The sequence below is a fragment of the Neophocaena asiaeorientalis genome, unplaced genomic scaffold, assembly GCF_003031525.2.
Source record: "Neophocaena asiaeorientalis asiaeorientalis breed wild unplaced genomic scaffold, Neophocaena_asiaeorientalis_V1.1 scaffold177, whole genome shotgun sequence".
NCBI lineage: Eukaryota > Metazoa > Chordata > Mammalia > Artiodactyla > Phocoenidae > Neophocaena > Neophocaena asiaeorientalis.
The window spans coordinates 22554455-22573825 of NW_020172779.1; the positions used below are offsets into that span (position 1 = coordinate 22554455).

The 19371-nt window shown below is 57.2% G+C and overlaps 1 protein-coding gene across 1 annotated transcript in view; it reads right to left on the reverse strand.

The window, feature by feature from the left end:
- The window catches only part of ZC3H3 (zinc finger CCCH-type containing 3), an 81323-nt gene that overhangs the window by 2446 nt on the left and 59506 nt on the right, over nucleotides 1–19371 (reverse strand). Inside the window, exons 6-11 of the mRNA XM_024741193.1 lie at nucleotides 17084–17126; nucleotides 16848–17009; nucleotides 16696–16765; nucleotides 14693–14824; nucleotides 714–898; nucleotides 2–127 (exon numbers count right to left, since the gene is read on the reverse strand). Coding sequence (XP_024596961.1) covers nucleotides 2–127; nucleotides 714–898; nucleotides 14693–14824; nucleotides 16696–16765; nucleotides 16848–17009; nucleotides 17084–17126 — 718 coding nt within the window. The remainder of the gene's footprint in view (nucleotide 1; nucleotides 128–713; nucleotides 899–14692; nucleotides 14825–16695; nucleotides 16766–16847; nucleotides 17010–17083; nucleotides 17127–19371) is intronic.

Sequence of the window (19371 nt, forward strand, 5' to 3'; positions counted from 1 at the left end):
GGAGGAGGAGGAGGCTGAGGCTGCAGCTAAGAGCCGTGGGGAAGGCGGGGTGGAGGCCGAGCCGGCTGCCGCGGAGGTGGGGCAGCTGGACGTCTGCCTGGTGGGGCGCTGGGCGGCCAAGGACTTCCTGCGGGAAATGAAGGGGAGCAGAGGCGTGAGGGTGGGTGGCCGGCCGGCCACCTGTATACTGCCTGTCCCGGCGGCGAGGCTCCCGGCGCCGCCCCGCCCCGGCAGCCATCAGGCATCGCCGTGCGGGTTCAAGGCTGGCCCTCGGCCCAAGGACAGGCTGGCGGCGCTACAGGACCTGGAGCAATGCCACGCTGACCCTGTCCTCACCTTCTGCAGCCTTCCTCATCCACACGGGCTCCCACACTCACAGCGGGTGAGCACAACAGGGGCCCCAGCCGTGAGCATCACCTGGGACCCTCCCCTCTCCTGGGGAGTTGGAGGGGGCAGCTGAGAAGCCCCGACCTTCCTCCCCAGGGTGGCGGCTGGGCAGCCCTGCATGGCTTGGTCTGGGCCAGGGATGCCCTTGGCTCCGCCCAGCCTGGGGACCAGTGGCTGGGACGCCTCGAGGTCACTTGATCGACTCTGGACTGAGGTTTCTTTTAGGGTCTGGAGCCCACAGAGCTGGGTGGCGGCGGGGTGGAGGGCTCCTTCCTGACCACCCCCCACCCTGCGCTTACACATGCAGCGCCCACTGTCCCCGTCACCTGGGCCCGTGGCTGGTGGAAGCCCTGCTCCTGGGGGGCGTGATGTTGGGCTCCGGGGCCGGGGCTGTGGCTGCCCGCCGGCCGAGGCGCCTCTGGTTGCGGTGGAGCAGCTGGCACTGGGCGCCCCGGGGGCAGACACCCCTGCGGGAGAAGTCGGGACACAGCAGCGTGTGCTTCTTCTTGCACTGTGGGGAGAAGGGGCGTGGCTGGGCGAGCCAGTGGAGGCCTCTGCGCCACTGGGGTGGCCCTGCCTGCTCCGCCCGGTGAGGCTTGGGCCAAAGGCTTCCTGTTGGGGGCCTGAGGCCCGAGGGCCAGAGTGGCCCTGCAGCCCACACCCCACACCCCACCCATCAAGAAAATGCCCCTGAGTGGCCCAAGGGTCGAGGGCACCAGCCAGTCCAGCCCTGGGCCTGGACTGAGGGTCCTGTCAGGCTGAGGTGGTGACTCCCAGGGCGCTAACCCCTCCTCCTGACCACAGCCCACCCATCCTGGCAGAGGACCAGGGTGGGGGCGCTAGGCCTGGGGGCCCCGGGTGGAGGCCGGCTGCACACCTGATCCACCACACCTGTCACGGTGCTAATTACACCCCGTGGGGGCGGCCTACAAGCAGCTCGGGCAACAGGCAGCCTCAGCTCTGCCCGCCAGGCCCAAGGCCTGCCTTTCCTCGGCCCTCCTGTCCCCAGGACTGGGGCAGCAGGGCCCAACTCCGCAGCCGGGCTGTGTCCCACTTCTTGCCTGGCTCTTCTAGGGGAGGGGGTCCTGTTCTTCCCCACACCCAACAGCTGGCTTAGGGGGCCCGACCCAGCAGGAGAGAGCCAGGTACAGCAAGCCTCATGGGCCAGGTGACAGGCGATATGCTGGAGACAGGCCCGGATGGGAACCACTGCAAGCAGAGTCCCCGTCAAACCCACCCAGGGGGGAGTTTAAAACCAGCCCCGGTGCCTGAGCAGCTCGAGGGTGCCCACCGGCACAGCCACTGGAAATACACGGCAACAGCGTCGAGAGCACTTCCTCCTGGGCCCCAGAACCTCTCCCCGGGCACGTGCCCCGAGAGTCCCTGATCTTAGCTCTGCTCCCAGCACCCAGGACAGAGCCGGCCGAGGACCCCACGGGGCGTGTACCCATTCTGTGAGCAGGATCTGGGCATTGACCCCATTCTTGGCCCCACACCTGGCTCCCCGCTGCCCCCAAGGGACCAGAAGCCCCTCACACTGGAGCCTGGGGGCTGGCATGAAGACAGGCAGGCAACAGCCCGAGCACCCCTGCACCACATCCTTGTGCTGGGCAGACCCCCGAGCAGAAGGCAGGCTCAGGCCAATGCCTGCTCTCCCTCCCTCCCTCCCTCCCTCCCTCCCTCCTTTCCACACGGCCCTCTGCCCTGGGCCTGGCCAGTGACAGGATCCTGAACCCAGTGGCCCCGCCCTCGCTGGTGCACACATAAAAAAGAGACACATGGAGACGCTGGGGCCATGCAGGGCTGCCCCTCGGGGTCTCCTGGGGAATAAGGGGGGTTGGGGCAGGTAGAGGGGACAGGAAGGACCTTTGGGTGGAGAGGGCCCAGCACCGGGCTGCACACAGAGAGATGGCTAGAGGGCGCTGGACCTGCACTGTCCCACGGTGACCACGAGCCTCGCGGCTGCTCTGAGCCTGGACGGTGTGACAGGTGCAACGCACAGGGGGCGCCAGGTAAAAGGCGGCACAGAGCTTTCCTCCCTGGTCGCACGCTGACATTTGTGATCTGCTGGGTCAAATAAACTCATCTCACCTGTTTCTGTTTCACTTTCTTAAGGTGGCTACTGGGAAATGTGAAATCCTGCGTGGGGTTCACATCTGGCTGACCTTCCTACTAGAGATGGCTGGTCTGAACTAGCTGAACTAGCTCCCAAGAACTAGTCTGAACTAGCTCCCAAGAACAACCGAATCCTAGGCTAGAGTGTAAAGAACCTTCTCAAATCGTCCGAGAGCTATCGAGAAAGTGAAATGACGGAGGAAAATCTATGCAGAGACGTGGTGGACACAGGCTAGTCTCAGGTCTCAAAGGCCCGACATCCCCCTTAGACCAAGGTCACTGAGGAAGGGGCAAAACCAACCAACCACACAAAACTCCCCGCAGAGCTGGAAATTAAGAAAGTCACCGCTAAATAATTCATTGGTCAAACAAGGAACAATGGAAATCAGGTGATATTTAGAACCAAATGATAACACCAAAACAGCCCATCAAAATTTGTGAAGTGCAGCTGAAGCAGCACTCGGAGAGAAGTCCTCAGCCTTACAGGCTCGTGTTATTAGTAAAGAGGACATACCTCAGAAGTTAGAAGGAAAACACCAAAATGACCCAAAGAAAGCAGAGGGAAGGAGATAAAGAGAAAAGGAACATATGGACAGTATTAGGAATGACAGAAGTGCTGACACTATAGAAAGCAAAAAGATATCAAGATGATACAATGAACAAACTTTATGCCAATGAATTTGAAAGCAGACGAAATCTACAAATTCTAGAAAAATTGACAAGAACTGATATAAAACCTGAATGAACATTCCTATGACCATACAGGAATCTGAATCAGTAGTTAAAAAACAAGGAAGCTCCAGCCCAGGGTCTCACTGGTAGTTCAACCATATATCCAAGAGCTGCATCATTCCAACCTTCCATGAACTGGTCCACGGAAAAGGAAAGCAGAGAACACTTCTCAACTTAGGTTATTGGACCAGAATAATCTTAGAACCAAACCCTGACCAGAACCAGATGATAAGAGAACATTTAGGGACTTCCCTGGTGGTGCAGTGGTTAGGAATCTGCCTGCCAATGCAGGGGACACGGGTTCGAGCCCTGGTCCTGGAAGATCCCACACGCCGCGGAGCAACTAAGCCCGTGCGCCGCAACTCCTGAGCCTGCGCCCTAGAGCCCGTGAGCCACAACTACTGAGCCCACGTGCCACAACTACTGAAGCCCGCGTGCTTTGAGCCCGTGCTCCGCAACGAGAGAAGCCACCGCAATGAGAAGCCCGTGCACCGCAACAAAGAGTAGCCCCCACTTGCCGCCAACTAGAGAAAGCCCGCGTGCAGCAATGAAGACCCAACGCAGCCAAAAATAAATTAAAAAAAAATGAAATTCAGCATCAACTCAAAGTTTAGCAAATTCGTGATAGAAGGGAACTTCCTTAGCTTAATATAGAACCTTCCAGAAAGCCTCACTTGCCAAGGGGCATGGCTGGAAGCCCACGGCCATGACGAGTCAATATCACACTGGGCTTACAGGCAGGGCAGAAAAAGAAAGAAAAGGCATTTAAACTCAAAGGAAGAAAATATGGTCGTTACTTCAAAAGATATGACTGTTTACGTAGAGAAACCCAAGAGAATCAACCCTATGGATGATTTACTACAATTACTAATACAGTTTAGCAAGGTTGCTGGAAACAAAATCAATATTAAAAGTTGTATGTCCAGGGCTTCCCTGGTGGCACAGTGGTTGAGAGTCCCCCTGCCGATGCAGGGGACACGGGTTCGTGCCCCGGTCCGGGAAGAATACATCACAAAGATGGGACTTCCCTGATGGTCCCAATGCAGGAGGCCTGGGTTCGATCCCTATCAGGGAACTGGATCCTACATGCCGCAACTAAAGACCCCACATGCCATAACTAAGACCCAGTGCAGCTAAATAAATAAATAAATATTAAAAAGAAACATCACAAAGAAGTAAAAAAATAAATGACAAACTGAAGATACTTGCCACTAATGTGAATGACAAAAGATTAATATTCAGAATATTTTACATTGCTATATATATTTTTTTTTTTTTAATTTAAAAAATATTTATTTATTTTTAGCTGCATTGTGTCTTTGTTGCTGCGCCTGGGCTTTCTCTAGTTGCGGCGAGCGGGGGCTACTCTTCACTGCGGTGTGCGGGCTTCTCACTGCAGCGGCCTCTCTTGTTGCAGAGCACGGGCTCTAGGCACACAGGCTTCAGTAGTTGTGGTACGCGGGCTCAGCAGTTGTGGCTCGCGGGCTTAGGTGCTCCAAGGCATGTGGGATCTTCCCGGGCCAGGGCTCGAACCCGTGTCCCCTGCATTGGCAGGTGGATTCTTATTACTCCGCGGCACGTGGGATCTTCCCAGACCAGGTCTTGAACCGGTGTCCCCGGCATTGGCAGCCGGATTCTTAACCACTGCGCCATCAGGGAAGCCCTGGCAGGTGGATTCTTAAACACTGCATCACCAGGGAGGTCCCACAATGATATATTTTTATGTTCACATTTATATTTTATAAATTTCCCATGAGTCAGTAAGAGAAAACCGACACACTGGAGAAATGTCTCCACATTCACTTAAAAACAAAACAACAAAACCTCAGCTATTTTTCAGAAGAGAAGGCACAAGGGGTTTAAACATTAGGGAAGACGTTCTGCTTCATTTAAATCAGAGAAAGGAGAATTAAAAAATGCAAGGTAGCTTTCAATCCTTAAAATGATCAAAAAGATAACAGAGGGCGCCGTCACGATGAACGTGTGGGCACAGCCTCTGGGAGTCGCCTGGAGGTTCCGACTACAGCGACCCGCCACACACTCCGTGCCAGTGGCTGTCGCTCTCCAAGGGCTCTAAAGCTCTGGTCCCCTCGGGAGCGGCAGAGCCCGCGGCACAGACTGTCCCCAAGACGCCAGCCTGCCCTCCAGAAGCCCTTCTGCAGGGGCGAGGCCAGGAGGACCACTGAGCCGCACACCTGAGCTCGCCCCTCAGCCACCACGGCTCCTGGGGGCCACTCTGTCCAGGGCACGGCCCCGCTGGCCGACTGCGCCAGGCCTGGTGGTGACTGTGGAGGAGCTGGCGTGGGGCTGCGGGTCCTCGCCTCCTTGGCCAGCAACATGTCGGACTCTTCCATCTGGCTTGTCCACAGCAGCCCCACATGCTGGCGCGGCCCAGGGGCCGTTGGCCCTCACACTCTACCTGGGTCCCGCCCACTCACTTCCGCCCTCCCGCGGGGGCCAGGTCCTCCCTCAGGGGCCGGCGACACCTCCACTGGGGGGGCCATCAACGTCCCCGGTGACTCACCAGCTTCCTTTCCACCCCCCCAAACCAAAGCTGCCCCCTTTTCCAGCTTGGAAACCCCCTCCCTCTCCACCTCTGCCCACCACTGGCCCCTCTGCAGGCCTCTCGAGTGTGCCTACTCTTGGCCACTGTCCGTGGAGGCCCTGCCTCAATCACTTCATCATTCATTCCAATATTGGCACCCAAATGCAGTGTGATATCCTAGAACAGAGAATAGAAATGAGGGGGAAACGGGGTAAAATCCGAACAAGGCCTCAAGTTAAGCTGGTAGTAACGCACCTTTTGACAGACAGTTACAGCTATGTAAGACACTAGGGTCTTCCTGGTGACGCCGTGGTTAAGAATCTGCCTGCCAATGCAGGGGACACGGGTTCGAGCCCTGGTCCAGGAAGATCCCACACGCCGCGGAGCAACTAAGCCCGTGCGCCTCAACTACTGAGCCTGCGCTCTAGAGCCCGCGAGCCACAACTACTGAAGCCCGCACGCCTAGAGCCCGTGCTCCACAACAAGAGAAGCCACCGCAAGGAGAAGCCTGCGCACCGCAACTAAGAGTAGGCCCCGCTCGCCACAACTAGAGAAAGCCCGCGTGCAGCAAGAGACCCAGCGCAGCCAAAAATAAATAAATAAACGGCACTTACCAAAATGGTATTTAAAAAAAGACAAGATCCTAGCAGTGCAGGAGCCTGGGTGGAGGGTGCGCAGGCCCTTCTCTGCACCATCTGCAACCTTCCGGTAAATCTACACGATCCCCAAGAAGATGCTCGTCACACGATAAATGCCGAGCCCTCGGTGCCGGGGCCCATGCAGAGAACAGGCCGCCCCCTCCCAGTCCAGGTGCCCGCTGGACTCCTTCTGAGGGCATCAGAGGCCACTGCAAGACCAGGGCCCTGCAGCAACAGAAGCTGATCCCAAGGGTGAGACCTGTTGTCTGAAAAGGACAATTAGATGGGCAAGCCTCGGGCGAGACAGCCCAGAGAAAAGGCGAGAAAATGCCAACTAAATACAGATGGAAAAGGTTAAGAGCTCAAGATGCAATGGAGAATGTTATACACACAAAGGCATACCAATACATTGAAAACCTCGATAAAGCAGATCAACTTCTGGGGGAAAATAAGTCAAAACTGGCAAAAGAAAGAAATAGAAGGGACTGCCACTTCCTGGAAGACGAAGGAGACGTATTTGTCCCTACTCCTCCACTAAGCACCACCAGACCCTGACAACCGTAGGAAGACCATAAAAGGCAGAGAGGAGGCAGGCCACCAGGGACCTGGGGACCCAAGAAGTGACACGGTGGTGCCTCTTGGGACTTCCTGTTGCCTCGCCATCCTGACCTGGAGCAGAAGAAGTTGACAACTCGGAAGTGTCAGCGGGTGCAGATAAGGGGTGGCCCCTCGCACCCGGGCCAGCAAAGGCTGAGTGGGGAGCCTTGACCCTGGCATCCCTCCCTGCCCTGCTAGGATGGTGCCGGAGGAGGCCGAGTGGGAAGCGAGTACTGCCGTCCACCCAGGACCACCAGGGAGACCCCTCCTCAGGGGTCAGTGAAGGCCGAGTGGGGGGACCAGGATTTCTACCTGCACGCCCCCTGCCCACCTCCTAGAGTGGACTCAGGGGAAACCTGCTGAAACAGAAGGTTTAAATAAGATCCAGACTCTCATAACAACCCAAACATCCAGGTTTCAATAGGAAACGACTCATCACACCAAGAGCAGCTGGCAGGGAACCACGTACACGGAGGAATAGCTGTAAAGCTGTATGTGGATTTTCAACTGCGCCGGGGGGTGGAGGGTGTTGGTGCCCCTGACTGCCCCCCGCCGTGCTGTTCAAGGGTCAACTGTATAGCGCAGAGACTGAATCGGTAACAGAAGCCTCCCCACAAGGAAAAGCCCAAGACCAGATGGTTTCAACAGGTGAACTCTACTGAACATGCATAGAAGAACTGATACCTATTCTTCTTAGATTCTTCCAAAAAACTGAAGAGGCAAGAATACTTCCTAACTTACAACAGTCAAAACAATCTATGAGGCTAGTCTTACCTTGATTCCAAGACCAGACAAAGACACTACAAGAAAAGGAAACTACAGATCAATGTTACTCACGAATACAGATGTGAGTCCTCAACAAAACACTGTAAAACTGAACTAGTGGCGCGTTAGGGTTATACCTCGTGACCCGGAGGGATTTAGTCTCAGGATGCAAAGATGGTTCAACCTCCAAAAATCAATCCATGTGACTGTGGCTGATCAAGGTGATCAACATGTTTACTGCCCAGCTTAATAGAATGAAGGGAGAGACCCCACACGATTATCTCAACGGATACAAAAAAGATTTGACAGGACTCAGCACGTTTCCATAATAAAAACACCAAATAAACTAGGACTGGCGGAGAATAACCTCAACACAATAAAGGCCACGTACGACAAGCCCTCAGCTAACAGCACACTCAACAGTGAAAGACTGAAAGCTATTCTATAAGATGAAGAACGAGACAAGGATAGCCCCGTCGTTCACTTTTATTCAACGTAGTACTAGAAGCTCTAGCCGGAGCAATTCGGCAAAAAAAATGAAGGAAGTAAAGAAGGGAGGGAGGGAGGGAGGAAGGGAGAGAGAAAAGACTAAAAGGCATCCAAATCAAAAAGGAAGAAAATGATCTCTGTTAGCAGATGACATGATCTTGTATGTAGAAAACCCTGAAGAATCCACAAAAAAATTGTTAGAGTTAATAAATGAATTCAGCAAAATTTTAGGATATAAAATGAACACACAAAAATCAACTGCAGGGGCTTCCCTGGTGGCGCAGTGGTTGAGAGTCCGCCTGCCGATGCAGGGGACACGGGTTCGTGCCCCGGTCCAGGTGGATCCCACGTGCAGTGGAGCGGCTGGGCCCGTGACCCATGGCCGCTGGGCCTCCGTGTCCGGAGCCTGTGCTCTGCGGCGGGAGGGGCCACAGCAGTGAGGGGCTCGCGTACAGAAAAAAAAATCAACTGCATTACTATACATTTATAATGAATGATCTAAAAAGGAAATTAAAAAACAATCCCATTTAAATAACATCAAAAACTATAAAACACTCAGGATTTATTTATTTACTTATTTAGTTATGGATGGCTGCACTGGGTCTTCGTTGCTGCGCGCGGGCTTTCTCTAGTTGCGGCGAGTGGGGGCTACTCTTCGTTGCGGTGCGCGGGTTTCTCACCACGGTGGCAGAGAGCGGGCTCTAGGCGCTCGGGCTTCAGTAGTTGTGGCACGTGGGCTCAGTAGTTGTGGCTCGTGGGCTCTAGAGTGCAGGCTCAGTACTTGTGGATCACGGGCTTAGTTGCTCTGTGGCATGTGGGATATTCCCGGACCAGGGCTCGAACCCGTGTCCCCTGCATTGGCAGGCGGATTCCTAATACCTGTGCCACCAGGGAAGCCCAACACTCAGGAGTAAATTTAACCAAGGAGGCAAGAGACTTATACACTGCAAACTACAAAATACTGCTGAAAGAAATTAATGAAGGTCTAAATAAATGAAAACACATCATGCATTCATGTACTGGAAGACCTAGTATCGTTAAGATGACAATACTACCGAAAGTGATATACAGAGCTAATGCAATCCCTATTAAAATCCGAAAGACCTTGTAAAAAAAAAAAAAAAAAACAGAGATAGAAAAACCCATCCAAAAATTTACATGGAATCTCAAGGAACCCTAAATAGCCAAAACAACCTTGGCAAAGAAGAACAAAGTTTGAAGGATGCATATTTCCTGATTTCAAAACTTATTATAAAGCTATAGTAATCAAAACACAAACATATAGACCAATGTAATAGAAAAGAGAAGCCAGAAATAAACCATCTCAAGTATGGTCAATAAATTTTCAACAATGGTGTCAAGATCTTTCAATGGGGAAAGGACAGTCTTTTCAACAAGCAGTGCTGGGACTTCCCTGGTGGCGCAGTGGATAAGACTCCGTGCTCCCAATGCAGGGGGCCTGGGTTCGATCCCTGGTCAGGGAACTAGATCCCGCATGCATGCCGCAACTAAGAGTTCACATGCCACAACTGAGGAGCCCGCACACCACAACTAAGGAGCCCTGGTGCCGCAACTAAGGAGCTCGGCTGCTGCAACTAAGATCCGGTGCAACCAAATAAATAAATAAATATTTTTTAAAAAGTGGTGCTGGGAAAACTGGATATCCATTTGCAAAAGAATGAAGTTGGGTCCTTATTTAATACCATATGCAAAAATTAACTCAAAATGGACCACAGACCTAAACTTTAGAGCTAAAACTATAAAACTCTTATAAGGAAACACAAGGGAAAAGCTTCATGACATTGGACTTGACACAGATAAGTTAGATATCACACCAAAAGCACAGGCAATAGAAAAACAAATAAACTGCACTTAAACAAAATGAAAAACTTCTGTGCATCACGGCACACTACGAAGAGAGTGAAAAGACAACGCACAGAACAGAAGAGAAATATGCAAATCATATCTCCAATAAGGGGTTAGTATTCAGAGTGTATAAAGAACTCCTATAACTCAACAACAACAAAAAACTCCCAAACAGCCCAATTCAAACATGGGCAGAAGGGACTTCCCTGGCGGTCCAGTGGTTAAGACTCCACGCTCCAACGCAGGGGGCGCGGGCTTGATCCCTGGTCGGGGAACTAAGATCCCACGTGCCACGGGGCACAGCCAAAAAAAAAAAAAAAGGAAAAAAGGCAAGGACTTGAAGAGAAATTTCTCCAAAAGAGATAGACCAGTGACCAAGAAGCATGTGAAAATATGTTCAACATCATTAATCTCTAAAAGGCACTGTGAACTGAAACCACAGTCAGATGCCACACGCTGGATGGCTATTAACCAGTAAGAAAGGTAAGTCACGGGTGAGGATGTGGAGGAAGCGAAAGCCTCGGGCGCTGCTGGTGGGGACGCGAACAGTGCAGTCATTACGGAAAAGTCCAGTGGTCCCTCAAAGAGCTAAATACAGGATTATCGTATAATCGGCAATTCCACTCCTGGTGTCTCTCTACCCAAAGGAAGTGACAGGAGTAACCTGAAGAGCCACTCGTACGTTGATGGTCACAGCATGCAAAAGGTACAACCCCCGTGTCCATCCCCAGAGGAGGGGACAGACGAGTGTGGTCTGGACGCACGATGGGCCGTTGCTCAGCCATAAAAGGGGTGAACCCTGAACGCGTGGTGCTCAGCGGGAGAAACCTGACATGAATGGACAAATACTGTAAGATTCCACTTATGTTAAATATCTAGAAGAGGCAGATTCATGGAGACGAAATGTAGATCTGTGGTTGCCAGGAGTTGGAGAGAGAGGGGGCACAGGAAGTCACTGCCGACTCTTTATAGAGATTCTGTCTGGGGTGATGGAAAAGTTTTGGACGTAGTGGTGGTGTCGTACAGTATCATAAACGTAATTAATGCCACTGAACCGTACACTCAACAAGGGCAAATTTTATGTTATATTTAGTTTACTACAGTTACAAAATTAAAAATGTAATACACCAAAAACCACTGTCCTGTGCACTTAAACGGGTGACAGGGCTGGCAAGGAGGTGACAAAATGAGACCCTCACTCGCTCCTGGTGGGAGCTGGACCGGTGCAGGCGGCTATCCCTGCAGGCTGTGTCCACACTGAGACCCGCAGACGCTCACAGCAGGCTCACTCCAAACAGCCCCACTGGCCACAACCCAACTGCCCATCCCCCGACGAGCGGAGAAACAGAAAGTGGTCTCTGCACGCAGTGGAGGGCCGCTCGCGTGCTGCCCGAGACCACAGCACGACGACCCTCAAAAATACGTTCACGACGGAAGCCAGACGCCGGAGTCTGCACGGTAGGACTCCCTCGCGTGCGCTGCCCACAAAAGACTGGTTCACGCAGACGGAGGCACGTTAGTGTGTCCTGGGGGTGGGGTGGGGTGGGGGCAGCAGAGACAGGACCGACCACAGAAAGGGTTGAGGGAATGTTCTGGGGTGACGGAAACGCTCCAGCACCGGGAGGTGGTGATGGCTGCACAACTTCGTAAACTTACTAAAACCTACTGAAGGGTACACCTGCCCAGCAGATGAACGGGGCGATATGTAAACTGTACCTCAATAAAGCTGGCTTTAAAAAGTGGCACCACAAATCAGAGAGAAAAGAACGGACAGCTTAGCACGTATCTGCGGGAAAAGGCTCACTACGTGGAAGAAACGAAGCGAGGTCGCACCCCACACCACAGGCTGGGTAACAGGGACACTGGAGCCTCCCTGACACCCCAGGGCCTGCTCAAAGGGCTGTGAAGCACTGCACTAATGTATGTATGTACGCGTTTACTTACTTACTTACTCATTTATTTATTTATGGCTGCACTGGGTCTTTGTTGCTCCGAGTGGGCTTTCTCTAGTTGCAGTGAGAGGGGGCTACCTCTCGTTGCGGCGCGTGTGCTTCCCGCTGCGGTGGCCTCCCTTGCTGCGGAGCACGGGCCCTAGGCGCGCGGACTTCAGTAGTTGCGGCACGGGGGCTCAGTAGTTGTGGCTCGCAGGCTCTAGAGCGCGGGCTCAGTAGCTGTGGCACACGGGCTTAGTTGCTCTGCGGCAGGTGGGATCTTCCCGGACCAGGGCTCGAACCCGTGTCCCCTGCATTGGCAGGCAGACTCTCAACCACTGCGCCACCAGGGAAGCCCCCTGCACTAACGTCCTAATCTTCACAACCTTCCTACGTGGTAAGTACTACCGTTATCCCAATTTTACAGAAAGGAAACCGAGGCCCAGAGGGTGAACAACTTGTGCAGGGCCACGGCCGCGAGTGGACTGGGGTCTGAGCCCCATCCGGAGCCTCGCCTCCACCCCACCTCACTGCAGCTCGTAAAGCCAAACCGGAGAAGGTACAGGAGGGGCGCGTGGCCTTGAGTGGAGGCAGATCCTGGAACCAGACCCACATGGAGAAAAATGGAAGGACGCTCCCATAAAAACAGGAAGGATTTCAGCCGAGAAAGGGTACCCGGGGCAAGCTATCAGGCGGTGACAAGGAGACACTGTCTGTGACTCCGAAGACTGATATGCCAGGACAAAGAGCCTCCGAAGGGCAGGAGGAAGCAGGGGACAGGGGCGGAGGGGCCTCTCCAGCAGGCAGAGCGCCCCTGGAAGCCCGGAGCCTGACACACGCAGGGGCAGGGTGAGAAGGAGGTCGAGGAGAGTATGTGAGGCAGGCACCAGGGCCGGGACGCAGCCGGGCGGCGGCGGCAGTACAGAGGTGGCCGCGGATGAGACCGCGCGCGAGCTGCAGCAGGAGGTGCGGGAGACGCGCGACACCCCAGCTGCAGCGAGCACCCTGACCGCACGCTGTGAACACGAGGAAGAGGAGCCAGGGCGCCAGGAGGGACGGCTGTTCCAGGGCGGGTGCGCGTCCTGCAGCGCCAGAAGGCACCCTGGGGACCACGTGAGCAACTGGACGGCGACAGTGAGGTCCCGGTGGGGGTCGCGGAGTCTGCACTGCTACCCACTCCCGGTGGGGGCAGGCAGGGAAGGGGCACTCTCCCTGAGGGCAGCGCTGGTGACGCTGCTCCGAGCGCGGTGGACAGAGCAGCAGGGCCGTTAGCGCCGCGCCTCGCAGTGGCGTCCCCCGCGGCACGAGCATTAACAGCTGCTCCACGGACCCGACAGCAAGGGACCAAGGCGACCCCGCCGCCAGCGCCAGGAGTGACGGGACTCGGGGCTCGCGCAGAAAGCTCTGTGGCGGTGACCCCGTGACATGTGGCCATTGGACCAGCCGAAGTGACAGGCGTCCCGCGGGAGGACGCCGTGTCCCCAAGTGTCCTGAGTCCGGAGGGACAAAGTGAGGAGACACGAGGGGCTGACCTCGGAGCCTCAGGCCCAGGGGCAGAGACCTACTCCGGGCCTAAATCATTCACAAGAAAAGGGAACGCGCCTCTCTAACAAGCCAGCGCTTTATGAGGCAAGGTTAACAATCCCACTTGATTCGGTGGAATATTATAAACTCTCTGGGGCCCATCTGAGGACTTCCACTTCAGGAGCAAGGTGACAACTCAGCACTTTTTATATTATTTAGAATAAAATTAACCCTCGCCGGCCCAGGCTGCTGCTTCTGCTCCCGCGGATCCGGCCTGCTCAGCGCTTTTCCCACCTATAATTACAAGCTGCTATCCATCATGGGGCAGCCTCGCAGCCCGAAAAGGACGCAGTAAGCACTTCCACTAATAGAGGCAGACCTTAAAGACCGCTTTGATATTTTCATTTAAATGGAATCTCTAACAATAATCATCCCCAGCCTCTGGGGGTCCTGCCCCCCCCCCACCTGGGCTGCTCTGGAGCTGCCTGCTGGGCCCCGCCTCCAGGAAGGGCCGCCCTCAGGGTCACCGCTGGCTCCGCTTGGGGCCCAGGGTCTGCTTGGGGCCCAGGGTCTGCGGAGCCGGCCCAGCCCTTAGGCTTGGGGCAGGAGGAAGAGGATTCGGGGAAGGGCTCGACCGACTGCAGAGAGCCGGGCACAGGAAGGGAGGGGTGCGGTGCGCAACGCGGGGGCCGGGGCCGGGGAGCTGGCCCCGCACTGACACGCGCTCCCCATGCCCAGGGCCCAGGCCTGGTCCCCCACGGCAGACCACGGGTCCCTGAGGCAGGGCGGTCACTCACAAGTGTGTGGGGAAAGGGTGGCAGCGGGCCTTGCTGCAGCCCCTAGGCCGGTGAGGAGGCTCCCTCTCGGGGCACCGGGACCGAGGAGGCCTCTCCGGGGTCCCCCATGGCCCGTGCAGCCTCCCCCCAGCCCCGCAGGCCCTCGGGGGCGGGCCCTCCCAGAAGGCGCTGCGGTGCCGAGGGCTGCTCAGCTGCCGGGGGCTTTCCCACAACGGCAGCCCCGGTGCTGAGCTGGGCTGAGCCCACAGGTGAGCGTGATGGGCGAGGACACACCCGCGAGCCCCTCCCACCACCCACGCCCCTCACCTTCACACCCAGTGGGCAGTAGCCTTTGAGGAAGTCGGTGCAGACCTCCGCCTTGCGGGACACGTAGACGTGACTGTAGGGACAGTTGCTGTTGCTGCAGATCCCTTTCAGGAAGTAGGAGCACACAGGCATCTGGTGGGGTGGAAAGGCAGTGAGGCTGAGGGCAGGCCACTTCCCCCGAGCCCCCCTCCTCACCCCACTTCACAGGCAGGAACGCCAGGACCCCAGGGCCCCACCCAGGGCTCCACCGCCAGGCATGAGCCACACACTGACTGTGGAAATAAACACAGCGCTGGCCAGCAGGAGGGGCCGCCCACCCTGAAGTCAGACCCTCAGCCTCCCCAGAAGGCGTGGTCGCCCGGGCAGAGCTCGTCTGCCCTCACACGGTCCAGATGAGGATACTGAGACGGGGGACCCAGCCCAGCAGGCTGGCTCAGGCCCAGATGTGCTGTCACCTGAGTCCATCACCTGCCCCGAGCCTGCCTGGTTTCCAGGGTGTAGGGCTGGGGTGGCATGGGCCAGGAGGAAGTTGGTCTAGAAGGGCAGGGCTAGGGGGTAGGAGGGAGGCAGTGCATGGGGGCTCTAGGTGGGGTGTCAGCCCATAGGGCCTGAAATCCAGCAGAGTTTCCAGCTGCCTGATGCGTGGACACCTGGCAGCATCCGTGAACTGGGGACCTGACTTGGCCTGGTGAAGCCTGGCCACGGGGCTCTGCTGAGCACTGAACGCAGGCGGGCACTGTGGAGGACGGGTGCAGGGGGCAGGCTCCCAGCACCCTGGCCCGTCAGCAGGTGGGCCCAGGGGAGACCTGGTGGGGGACACAGGGTGGGCAGCCCCCCTTCTCCCCCCGTGGGGGGACTGAGGCCTGAGGGCCAGCAGACAGCGGGAGGGGAGGGTGTGTGCCTCTGAAGTCGCCCAGGCTGACTCCTCAGTTGGGGCCCCTGGGGTGAGCCCTGCCCCTCCTGCAGGCCAGCCTCCTGGCGGGATGGAACCTTTCCAGGAGCTCACACGGCTGTCACCCTGTAGGTCTCACACCTTCCACAGGCCTGACACCTCTCGGGGGCCTCCTCCCTCCGCTGTCAGACCTGCCTGCCCTGCCCACGTGGTCCCCGGGTACCCCCCACTGCTGGCCTCTCCCGGCCGGACTCCTCGCTGCACCCCACTGGACTCCCGCCTGCCTGCAGAGGACACACAGGAGCTTCAAAAAGCCACTTTTCTGGGGAGAGGTGTGGGGTCGGGGGGAGCTGAATACGACTACAGCTGAGGAGCGAAGGAGAGAAAGCAGAGAAACAAAGGGTGATTTAGCGAGGAGACTATTTTTAATTGTCTTTTAACTGCAGCGCAGAAGGGAGCGGCCGGCCTGCGGCTGCAGACAATTCCCTTAATGTGCGTTTTGATACAGGACCCAAATTAGCGCTAATAAAAAGGGGTAATAAAGCCAACTCTTGCACCAAACGGAACTCCTCTAGCTGTCAGCATCATTATCAAAAGGAAACTGCGTTCTCATTTCAATTAACCTTGTTTGCACCCAGCACGTCCACACAAATAACAATAACATTAATTCAGGGCGCTGGTGCGGGGTTTCTGCGTTAGGCAGCTCAGAGCCTACACCAGCTTTGGAGCCGGAGCTAATGAACCCGAAACTCGACGTGAATTTCCAAATTGCTCACAGCAGAGATTCGAAGCTCTACTAGGGAGAAAAATGCTGATTCTTTTCAAGTTCCTCAAGGGGAAAAGCTGCAGCAGCAGCAGCGCCTCCGCCGGATCCCGCCTCCTCTGACCCGCTGCAGCCCCCGCTCCGCGCGGTGGGCGGCCCCCCGGCCAGCACTGACCCCTGACCTCAGAGCTCCCCGCACTGTGCGCCCCCCTCCGCCACGGCCCAGCCCTACACAGCTGCCCCTCGCCAAGCCCAGGTGCACCTAGGGGCCACCGGGCACGTGGCGGGACGGAGGGGCAGAGCCTCCGGGTCCCACCCCCGGCCCCACGGGCGCAGGGGGCAACTCACCTTCTCCTTGGAGACGTGGTGGGAGAAGGGGCAGGTCCCGTCCGTCTTCTTGCACGTGCCCCGAACAAACCTAGGCAAACAGGGAGGGTCTGAGGGGCGAGGAGCCCGGGGAAGCCACCACCCCACCCGCAGGGAGGCCCCAGTGGGCGCACCTGGTGCACACGGCCACCTTCTCGGGGTCGTGGATGTAGGGGCAGTGCTCGCCGCGGTTGCACCTGCCGAAGCGGTTGTAGTACATGCAGTACTCCTCCTTCCTCCGCCGCCGCCTCTGCCGCGCCTGCCGCACGATGGCCAGGCTGCGCTGCACGGCCCGGCTGGGGAGGGGGCAGACGTCCGTGAGCCCCGGGAGGACGAGGAGCACCCCCGCCCCCAACCCCAAGGGACGTACCTGGCCAGGGAGCGGCTGCAGCTGCTGGCAGGGTCCAAGCGGCCTGTGGTGGGGAGAGGCCGGGTCACTCCAGGCCCACCGCCCCGGCTCTGCCCTCTCCCTGCTCACCTGCCTGGCACCAGCCCCCTGGGATGCCCCACCCTCAGCTCAGGCACTGCCACCCCTCCAGGAAACCTCTTGCCCTCCTGGGCCCCTGCCAGGCCACCTCCCAGCCCTGTGCAGGGGAGAGGCCGAGGCGAGACGGCAGAAGCGGACGGGGACGAAGGCTCAGGGACTAGGTCTGGTGGCACAGCTCCCCGAGGCCACCCTGGTTGCCGGCCAGTGGACTTTTTTTTTTTTAATTAATTAATTAAATTTTGGCTGCGTTGGGTCTTCATTGTTATGCGTGGGCTTTCTCTAGTTGCAGCGAGCAGGGGCTACTCTTCGTAGCGGTGCGCAGGCTTGTCACTGCGGTGGCTTCTCTTGTTGCGGAGCATGAGCTCTAGGCGTGCGGGCTTCAGTAGTTGTGGCACGCGGGCTCAGTAGCTGTGGCTCACGGGCTCTAGAGTGCAGGCTCAGCAGTTGTGGCGCATGGGCTTAGTTGCTCCGCGGCATGTGGGATCTTCCCAGACCAGGGTTCGAACCCGTGTCCCCTGCGTTGGCGGGAGGATTCTTAACCTCTGCGCCACTAGGGAAGTCCTTGGCCAGTAGTCTTGCCTCAAGGCAAGTGGTCCCAGGAACAGTGGGTGGTGGGGCTTCCCTGCCACCTCCCTCTGCCTGGAAGAGAACCCAGGGACGCGTGACCTGAGTGGGGTCTGGGAATGCCACCTGGTTCTGCAGTAGCTAAGAATAGCTTATTTAAAGCGTCATAAGATAAAAACAAAAAAGATGTGTATGGCCACAAATCCTGAAGTCCTCACTCCCAGGCCCTGAGGAAGCCATGTGCCGACGGCGGCCTGTGTCGTGTGGCTGGAGGCCCTGGCGGGTACCCACTCCGCACAGTTTCAGAAGCACCGTGTAAGACACTCCTCAAAACCCCAAGGGCACAGACCAAGCAAGGCCTCTCTGAGGTCACTGACTGTGGCCTGAAGGGGAGTTGCTCACAAAGTGGTCAGCGGCGACAGGAAGGGAACAGGTGGACGCTCAGCCAGGGCAGCTGGGGTTTGGGTGGGGCTGGGCCTGGGGGCAGGCGGGTGGCAGTGTCTTCTGCAGTGTGAGCTCACCCTACAGAAGGGGCATCCGGGCTAATACACAGCTCCCGCCTGCCTTTTTGATACCAGGTCACTCCCCAGGACCAAGGCGGGACGGGCAGGGTGAGAGCTGCTCAGGATGGCCACAGTTCCTCAACACACACATGACCCTTCCCAGACCAGATCCGGTTTCCCACAGGCAGCTGCTGAAATGGATCCGGCAGCAGGAGGCACGAGTGACATCACTCAGAAATTCTAGGGACCTGAGGCGATGACAAAGCATCCCAGGTTTAAAAAGGGACGCCCCCAAGCTGCCTGGCCCTGAGCCCCCCACCACCGGAGCCGGAGCCGCGTGGGAGGCCTGGGCAGGTGGCCCTCCTGTCACCTGTAGGGCCCTCTCCCTGGCTCGCCCCAGGGCGTCCTTTCCCAGGGCCCGCTCAGCTCGGTCTCCCGAGCTCCACACCCAGTCACACCAGTGTTCTGACACTTCACTCGGCCTGTCCAAACCCAAACCCCTTTGCGCCCCACAGGCCGGACCCTGAGACGCCCTCCTCCGCAGCCCACCCTCTGCTAAGCCCTGGCCGCTCCCTGGACGCTCTGTGAGCCCGTCCTGGGCCAGTGCCCTCTGGCCAGTGTCCGCCCTCCTCTGAGCCTCGGTCTCCTCAAGTTAAAAAAGGCGGCTCCAGGGCTGTGCCGCGAGACCCCCGCGGGAGGGAAGTGCTCTGCACGGCGGCCCAGGCGGCTGCGTTACTGTGTGTGAATGGGGGAAGGGAACGCGATGACACAGAAGGGAGAGAGGGGGCTCAGAGCGTGAGGGCTGGTGGGGAGGGGGTCTTAGGACGGCTCCAGGCCATACTGGAGTCTGGTTTCCAGGCCGGGGACACCCATCCTCGGGGTGGCAGTGGAGGCCAGTCCAGATGGCACGCGGTGGCCCTCCACCTGCCAGCCTGAGGGTGACAGTGCAATCTGATCACTGTTGGTGAGCGCGGCTTCCGGGGCAGTCACCCAGGCCGCCAGTGACGCTGTGGCGCCATCTGCTCCCGCCAGGGACCGCTGGCGTCATGTGCCTGCCTGTCAGACCTGCCCACAGGCCTGGCCTCTGGTCGGGGCAGGGGGTGG